The sequence below is a fragment of the Temnothorax nylanderi genome, unplaced genomic scaffold, assembly GCF_030848795.1.
Source record: "Temnothorax nylanderi isolate EJ_2023f unplaced genomic scaffold, tnyl_v1.0 TNYL_tig0012_pilon, whole genome shotgun sequence".
Classification (NCBI taxonomy): domain Eukaryota; kingdom Metazoa; phylum Arthropoda; class Insecta; order Hymenoptera; family Formicidae; genus Temnothorax; species Temnothorax nylanderi.
This window is the reverse complement of record NW_027249074.1, coordinates 650,155-659,724: the sequence shown is the minus strand read 5'-3', so window position 1 is coordinate 659,724 and position 9,570 is coordinate 650,155. Positions and strand designations below refer to the sequence as shown.

General features: G+C 49.3%; 1 protein-coding gene across 1 annotated transcript; it reads right to left on the bottom strand.

Moving 5' to 3' along the window:
• Positions 1–4,366: 4,366 nt before the first annotated feature.
• On the bottom strand, positions 4,367–7,630 carry LOC139767793 (uncharacterized). Its single transcript, XM_071697416.1, has 2 exons — positions 6,354–7,630; positions 4,367–5,260 (listed from the first exon to the last, which is right to left on the bottom strand). Exons 1-2 carry the CDS (start codon positions 7,138–7,140, stop codon positions 4,452–4,454), a joined length of 1,596 nt encoding a protein of 531 aa, XP_071553517.1. The 5' UTR covers positions 7,141–7,630; the 3' UTR covers positions 4,367–4,451.
• Positions 7,631–9,570: the final 1,940 nt, after the last annotated feature.

Sequence of the window (9,570 nt, the reverse complement as noted above, 5' to 3'; positions counted from 1 at the left end):
CGATTTAAAAGATCGATGAGCTCTCGGAATATTTGAATCACTGAAAAAGATTTACAATTCGACAACTGTAACTTATATACTTTTGAATCTTAAAAGTTCAATTACTTTTACCCCGCTACTCATTTTATTTTATGTCGCCGATATTTTAATTGATCCAAAACTAATAATATAAGTTTCCTCTCGAACTATTTGTCAGAAGTTACGAAAAAGGACAGAGCAAAGGGTAAAAGGGTACAAAGGAGAGGATGCTGACCTCCTTTTGCAGGGAAAAATTGAAAGAAGAGGTGCGTTGGCGTTGAGCTTGACTGAGCTTTCGACTAAGCTATTCAGTCGATGCAATATACCGTGTTAATATAGCGCATCTCGTGTCTAGACGGTAGCGGCTGTTCCTAGCCGAGCGAAAAGTTACCTCGTCATGTTGCGAACTCCTGTGGGAAGGACCGGGAAGGAACGAAGATGAATAAGTTGGGAAGGTATATAATCCATGCCGTTCTCTCGGTTAGCCTCTGGAAACTGTAAAAAGGATGGTAATAATAAATGATATAAACGGAGAAATACGTCGAGACGTTTCATAAAAATAAATTGAAATGGATTGACTAGAATTTGAGAGTTTACTGTTTAATTAATTAAACACATTTTTCTTTCGCGAAAGATACCCTATTTCGAGAGATCACATTACCCGACAATTCTACAAACGCTATAGGTCTGTGTGTCGAACATTTAGGGCGCACGTTCGCCCGGCCGCGTCGCCCTGACGCATCGTCGTCCCTTAATAACCTGGTTTAATTAAACTCAAAGCGCGCGCGTCGCTTCGATGTTCAATAACCGGCAGCGTTGCGCGCTGCCAACCACCTCAGAAACTGGTGCAAACTCACTCAGGAGCTAGGAACGACGTTATCGGGATGGAGCTCGCGCGCGAGCGGGACGGGACGGGACGTCGCACAATACGTCGCATTCAACGGGCCCGTGCGCGCGGTGTCAGTGGCATCACGTTGTTAACATAGCGTATAACAGTCACGGTGCATCGAGGTATATCGCGCGATTCTAGTTCAATACAGGCTGCGCCTATAATGGAGGCGACAATTCCGCGATGAAGCCGTTGAGCGCGCGCGCACACGTTCCGTCGTTGCCGCTGTTGCGATGAAATATATACACCTTGCCGCTCCCCGACAAGTTGGAAAGTTTCGTGGTACAATTATCGCGATGCTCGTGTACAGCGAGCAAAAACACTCGACGGCAGATTGAACGATCGCGAGGTGTTCCAGCTCACTTTCCGGGAAGCTTGAGAGAATTTATTTTTAAAGTTAGGAAGATTATAACTTTTCTCTCTCCCGGAGTTCCCCCCTTCCCGAGAACTCCAGAAGGGTACTTCGGCCTTTTCGCCCCTCTCGCCATCGATCAGATTGCCTCTCTATATTCGACGTCGGCTCGAAATAGAAACGTCATTTCGCGATTGTCGTTTTTCAAAGCCTCGAGTATTCTCGTCGAAACAAAACGCGGAATTCCGGCACGGCGCGGCGTACGAGAGCTCAAATGTGTGTGAATATAAAATTGTCGAGGGGATCAATCGATTAATCAGCCGGTTGGTATACCAAAATAGCGAGGAGTGATGAATGCCGCCGGATCGGAGCACCCTCGATAGCCCCGCGAGAAGGCTTTTGCCGACGTAACGCAAACGCCGCGAGACACGGGGACAATGCATGCGTGCGTGCGTACACGCAGCCGACATCAGGGAGCGCATATGCACGCTGCACTTGGACGTACAGCATACCCGGCGCGACAACAAAATTAGCGCTTGCATATCGCCCATTCGCCGCAATATCCATCGGTCCATTATCCCGCCGGTCCGACATAATAACCGTCCATTAGCTCGGCGGCGTCGGTACGTAACGCGATTGGATGAAGTATCGCCGTTAATCGAGTTGTGAAATTTGCGTAAATTTAATCGACGACGGTGCATCGGCTTGTTACGAAATTCCCTGTGAGCTCAGGAAAAAGCGAGTTTCTAGAGAAAATTGTATAAATCGCCCGTAACGATAAAATATGCTTTTCGATACGTCTAAACTCTTCATTTTTCTTAAATTTCTAAAGTTTGGACATCTTCATATAATCCCTTGCATATTCTCATGTGTTGTTGCTCATTAGTCAAAATTCTTTGAATTTAATACATGTATAGTTAATATGTTTAAAAAAATAACGCTATCCTATTAAACTTAATCATTGTGATAAAATGAGAAGTTTCTCTTTTCGAAAATATGATCGATATGCGCTCTTCCAGCATACGTGATCCAGCATTAAATGATCGATGTTTACCCATCAACGCAGGCCGGAACGGAATAACTCTGTTTTTCTATTCCACTTGTAATGTGTAGGGTGGAGTAATATCGTGACTACACGCCCTCATATTTCGCTCAGTCCTCTCTCGAGCGTACCGAAAAAATATATTATAACAGTGTGCCATTAATTTTCAGAGTAGAGTATAACGCTACCCATCGATCAGTATTATTTCAATGTTAGAAAAACATGATCAGTTTGTTTGAATAAATTACATATCAAGCTGTGTGATGCTTAGTCTTAATAACTTTATTATATAAATCGATTATTTCGCAAGAGACGGAATATCTTCATTTTAATGTCATATTGTGAATAAAAAATATAATTTTTACGGAATTTACGCAGCTCGTACACTGAGGTTGCAAAAATGTTATTTTCAGTTTTAATTGTTTAAAAATTCGCGCAGAAAAGTATTTAAATTAGAGATTTGTGAAAAACACGGTCTTTTCAGCGCTGTGAGCGGCTTTACAATCCTTGAGAGAAGTGTCATAATGACACAGCAGGTGCGATACTTCTATTCACGTTCTCTACCTCATTAGTTGGTTTCAGAAAACTCGTCGAAAAAGCTAGAATCCGTCATAAAAAAAGGAGGGACGAGTCTCGCGCAACGTGCGCAGGACTGATCTTTACTGACGTACAAAATAGGTTAATATATTCGCTAGATATATAATTTATATTATTTCATCAATATATTGACTTATATATTAACATGAAAATCGCTTATTAAATTATGTACTAATAATCGCTTATTAACACATATACGCGAGGCCGAATTCACATATATGCAATAAGCTGAATATCGTAAAAATGTCTTGAAAAGGAATTTATAATAATATATCCGTCGGCGATTAAAATATCTTACATTCATCACTATGCGGAGAAGAAAAATCTCGTTCGTATGTAGTTTATATATATCCAGTACCTATATATTAAATTATATTAAAGGATGAAACTTAAATCAATATCTTGAGTTAAATAACATTTTGTTATTTTTAACTACCATGTATGTCAAAATGTATTATTTTAACACAAAACAATATTATTTTAGTTAAATTAATGATATACTGAGTAGGAGCAGTGGCGACCTATAGCAATAGTTAAAAATGACTCAAATTGAGTATATAATTTGCCACTACGAATTTAACAGTGTAGATGAGTTTAGATAAGCCATTGTATTAATGCGCGGATTAGCCAATTGCGAGTACTTGGCGTAGCGAAGGGTTAACAAACGTGATGTATATCGACATTGGTAAATTTGGTCTACTCTGCACCCTCCCGGATTGCTTTCCCGCGATTAGGGCATCGTATATATCCTCTCTCTCTCTCTCTTTCTCTCTCTGCTTGTTTGATCCCTGCGCGTGGATCGAGCTGGATCAATTTCGATGTAATGTGTGCGGTGCCGCGGTGCTTTTCCGCTGTTCCGCGCCTTTTAATCACGAAGAGTGAAAAATGCGGCAATACGCGAAGCGAGAAATCAATTACCACGGTAGAATATAATTAGGTTTCTGTCTATGACGTAGATAGGTGAGGCGTGCGGGCGCTAATAACACTAATTGTGCCGGCGACTGGTGCGTCATTAATTAAAAAGCCTCTTCAGAGCCGACGGCAAAGGTGAAGCTATTTTAAGTATCATCCCCGCGACGTGAAAATATATATGTCGAGCGACGTTTATTCATTCACTTATGAATATTCTTGCAAACCTGTTTCGAGGAAGACTTAATTTCGCGAAGGAATGATAAATTACAAGATCTCTTCAGTTATTTTATCGCGGTCTTGAGGAACTTGCATTTATCGTGGACGACTTCTTTTTTTTTTCATTCGGATGTAAAAGTGAACATTATTTTTAAAAAAGAGTTACATTCTTGCGATAAATAAATTTTCAATCAATTTTCCAAATTGACGAAAGAATTTCACTGTAAGATTACAAATTTACTTTTATGTACTAGGTAAAAAAGAATCTGTAGAATCGGATCGGAGGTGGGATTATCATTGGGATGGGAAGAAAAAAACGTGCCAAGATATTGCCCAAACGTTACTGAAAAAATACCATTGTTTATTCTCTATTAAAATTATAATCCTTACGTCTATTAGCAAATTAAACTGCGAACGGGCTCTCGTCAGCCGAAGAAGGCGTCATCGCCGGAGCCCTCGGGCGTGCAGTTCTGCAGCAACGACACCGGATTCGACATGTCGCTGACGTCGCCGCCGACGACGCCGTTGCCGCCGTTACCGGCGCGGGGGGGTTTCACATCTTGGCCCTGCGAGGAAGCGTCGTAGACCCCGCGGCTCGCGTTCTGCTGCTGCTGCTGCTGATTCTGCGAGTTGATCTCGTTGTAGACCAACTCCTGAATCTTGAGACGTACGAACATCTGCCGGTCGAGCGGCAGGCTCCTCAGGGGATTTCGCACGCTCATGAGGAAGTGATAGGTATCGTCCTCGTCCTCGGCGCCGATCGCCAGTCTCTTCTGCAGCGACTCGTACCGCTTTCGATCCACCTCCACGCCGTAATCGTTTTCGAGCGCGTCCATCAGCGCCCGCTTCCGACCGATTATCTTGTTCATCTTCGGCGGCGGCATCACCTGATGCAGGCCGTCATCGTTGGACAGCAATGACTGACAGGAGTCACCGTCCAGGTCGTCGAACTGCGTCTCCTCGTGGCCCTCGAGAATATCGATTTGCGGCTCGATCTGCGTGCCGTCCGGCGACGAGCGCATACCGATCGTCGCGCCCACGCAGTTCTGCGATAGAGCGCAGCCGATCACCCTCGAGTTCATTTGGTCCCGCAGGAAGAACAAGCTCTTGAACCAGACCCACTTGGAGTCGTGCTCGGTGCCGCCGATACCGTCGCACTTACCCCGATAGGTCTTCTTCAGCTCGTTCCGAAAGTTGTCGCGCAGGTGTTTCCATTTGGACTTGGCGACATCCGCTGGAACAGAGCGATGGGCCACGTCTTTACGTGCGAAACTTGGAACGATCGTTGACCTACTCCGAAAACTCGAAAGCTTTACCCTCGAAATAATTCCGCCAAAATTTAGCAGCTACTCGTTAAACTTTTCTCCAATTTAGCGGCGAGATGTTGGAGTAAAAATCATAGCTAAGTGAATACATGAAAGAATTGAAATTGCCAAGTTTCTATTCGTAACTAATTAGAACGATAGATATTTGTTGACGAGGGATCAATCAAGTTCGACTTATTTTCTTCATTATTTTAATCATTTCAGCATTTCCGTTTTAATTTATAAATCGATCTCGCGACATGCATGCATAAGGGAAGCATCTCTCTCTCTCTCCCAGACTATTATCCTACGATCGGCATTATTTTCGCTCGTCGTGACAGGCGTGTTAAGCGTTCCGCGCGCACGTGCTACCGCGAGCAATCGTGTCGTAACTCGTACACGCTCGCGAAGGAAAAAAAAAAGAAGGAAACCCGCGCCAACCCGTCGCGCGTATCCCGCGGCATCGGCGTGCAACCTGGCGGAGATCCGCGCGAACTAGCAGCCTATCTCTCCTTTCGCAAGCTATCGACCTTCCGGACGAGCGGAGCGCGGTTCCAGCGAGCGGTCCGCGCTCGCGTTCGGCCGCCGCGCCCGGCTCCGCGATCGCGCGAAACCCGCTCGACTCTTCATCTTTACCGACGCCCCTCTCGCTTTCTCTCCCTTTCCTCCTCGATTTCGTCTGCCTCCGTCACGATTCGCTATTTCGCATTACGCATTACGCATCCCGAGATATCTCGAACGACCTCAGGGTCGCGGAGCTCACGATCATATACATTGTACCATTGTACAGAGTACAGACCTGGCGACCAATCGACTCGTACCGCTCGTACCCAGCGTATCCCACCCACCCATCGAGCGACCAACCAATCTCGCCAGCAACCACCCACACGTGCACGTGCGTGGCAACATGTACGCAAACGCAAACGTAACGCAGGTCGCAGGGATATCCGTGAATTCGCGGGGAGGAGGAGAGCATCGTCCGTCGATCGCGGGGCCGGGGGGAACCCGGGTCCCTATACTCACTCGACACCTCGCATGCCCTCGCGATCTCCCGCCACATCTTCAGTATGACGTCGCGGTTGTGGTAGTTGACGTTCTTCTGGTCCCAGATCGCGGGCCTCGCGTGCACCTCGTTGATCAGCCGCTGTAGGTCCATCGTCAAGGCGCTCCTACGCCCGCCGGCGTTGCATCGCCTCGGCGAGCGCTTGCCGGCGCGTCGGTTGAGATGCGTCACGCCGGCGGTGCCGACGGAGGAGGCGGCCGCCGCGCGCGTGCCGCTTCCTCCGACGCGTAGCTGCTGCTGGCCCTCCCCGCGGTCCCCGCCGCCGGCCGCGGTCTGCTGCTCGCCGAGGAGGCGGCTCCTCAGTTTATCGACCCGCGCCGCCGCTGGGTCTGTCTCCGCGGTGGCTGCGTTCGCGACGACGGCGGCGACGACGGCGTCGGCGTCGGTGTCGGCGTCAGCGTCAGGCTCGAGGATGACGACGGCGTCGGCGGCGGCGGCGGCGGTCGCGACGGGATCCTCGGCTACGACGGCGTTACCAGTCGACGTGGTAGCGACGCCGGGCACGTCGTCGTTGCTCGTAGCGAGTCGCTGACGCCTCCTCTTCTTCCTCTTGCGTCTCGCGACGCGGCAGGTGGCGGCGGCGGCCGAGGAGGTGCCGGAGGTGGTGGTAGTAGCGACGGCGGCAGCGGTGGCAGTGACGGCGGCAGCGGCGATGCTCGCGGCGGAGCCGAGCCGAGCGGACGAACGTAAGCGGGACGAATCCAGGGCTATGATATCCTCGTTGGCTCGTGCGCGCGTGTCGTCCATGCACGCGCGCGGGCCAGTCGGGAAGGACGCGGCGTACACACGCGACTAAACGAGACCTCGGGCCAAAAAACGAAGATAACGACGACGGAGCAACGTTTTTGACGACGACCGCGGCGGCTGACGTTTTAGGGCTGCTGACGCTGATGATACGCGCGCGCGCGCGCGCACGCACGAGGACAATAACAACTCTCTCGCGTTGGCCTCCTGCTCCCTGCGACCGGGCAGAGGAGAGTACGAGCGAGGAGGAACGGAGCGAGTAGTAAGCGGACAGAGAGCGCGCACGCACGCAACGCACACACACGCTCCGGCGGTGTGGTGCTACTCGCGCGCGTCGCGACGACGCGACCACCGCGGAGAGCCTTCGGCTCCGCTCGACCCCGGCGCTCGGTCCCGCTCGGCACCGCTCGGCGCGGCTCGACCCGACTCGATTCGACTCAGCGCGGCGTCTCCGCGCGGCTCCGCGCGCGCGACGCGGACGACGCGCTGCCTCGCGCGCGCGACAGACAGAGAGGACGCGCGTTGGCAAAGGGGGGCGGGTGGAGAGAAGCGGGCTGACGCCGAGCGAGTAAACCACCACCGGCCACCGGCTCGGAGGAGCGAGAGCAGGGGCGGAGGTACGCGCGCACCCGAGTCCGAATCCCGAAGCGGATATAACGAATCCGCCAATATTGGAGTATCGGAGGAACGCTAATTGGAGTATTCGCGGAATTGTACGCAACGCGACGAAAGCGGCCGAGACCTACTTGCGCGCGACAGCATTGTATGGAAATAAAATGTACATGTTGCCGGCCGGGAGAGTCGTCGACCGACGATTCATCAACCCCCTGACGGCAAAGCCATCTTCTCTAACCGCTTCTTAATCTTACAGCTCCCGCAACTTCAATGAAAAGGATATTACTCTCGTCCCTATTGAGAATAAGAGCTCTTTATTTCCCAGGAGAATAGTTCTTTTCCCTGTCGTTTTTTTCTCCGGACCTTTTTTTCGCTCGTTATGTATTTGGAGCGTAACTCAGAATCCATTATTAAATTAAGATAAGCTCCGCAACTTTGGAGCGTGTCATTGATTATTTTTTAAAACCCACAAATTTAATAGCGTTTCAATACTCGATCAAGCAATATTTTTTCAGAGATCTCTTTAATCTCTTTTTTTTTTCGACGAGCGAGAAGCTTCTCGCTTTGGACGAGCGAGGCGTTTGTACGCCGAAAACGAATGCGCCTTGGCGTTTAATGCGTGTCCGCTACTGAATGGGCGTGCAGCTGCAGTCGCGTCACCCGCTGCGAAGCGGCGCATCCGCTCTGCTCGTCGGCTTTATCGCGGCTCCGCCGCACCGCGCGTAGCCGCGCCGCGCCGCGCCGCGCCGCGTCGCGTCGCAACGAAACGAACGCGCTCATCGTCCGCTCGTTAAGCTTGTCTCCGCTCGGCTCTGCTCGACTCGGCTCGGCACCACTCGGTCGGCCTCGGCCTCGAACATGGGCCGTGGCGAGCCGCGTGATGTCCAGCATCAAGCCCGCAATTCGGCTGGAATCTCTCTCGGCCGTGATTTCAGGACCGAGAAGGAAAATCGATACGGACGCGAAGTCGGAGCGTCGAAGGAAACATTACGGCTTAAACGACGAACTATTTCGTAACGGGAACTGAAGTCGAAACTTGTCTAATTACAAATTCTTAATAACGTTTATTATAGGTGGTATAGATAAGATTGAGGATAGGCCGGTATTATTTATTTGCTAATTAAATTATCGTTAGAATGTTGTAGATTAACATCTCGACCGTTATTAACGCGAGCACTTAGGTATATCGGACACTCCGATCAAACTGTCACGTCCCATTGGATCAAGTGAAGGTATCATGCGACGCTACGTGCTCCGCAGCATTGCATCTGTGCAAATACGACTAATTTTGTTTATTAATAGGCATGTACTCGCGCGACCGACTTCGCGAAGTCGAGACGACGGCGCGGCGCTCCTTTAGCAACAACCTTGCCCCATACGATCCCGCTTCGTGATTCGCATTTCTATTAATAGTCGCTTCAGCCGCGATGTATTCAAGGATCTGCCGAAGTAAAGGACTCTGCGAAATCGCGCGAATAATCGTAAAACGAGAAACTTGTAACATTCGAGGGACTGTGTTACTGAAAATTTGCTGAAGAACGTGGGCATCATAAGATTGTATAAAACCAATATATGCAAATTCGTGGAATCAAGGATAACTACAATCTAGAAAAAAAAACAACGTAATACATAATGCAGCGCGCAGATTGATTTTAAAAACATTTTCGCGCGAGAGATATCCCGATATTCGCCGGCAATCCGGCGTACAAAATCAATTTTATTCACGTCCGCCATACGAGCGAATTCGGAGGAAATTATGTTTCGAACGCGAGAGAGAGAGAGAGAGTTCGAAGAATATTAATTTCCTCCGAAATCAGC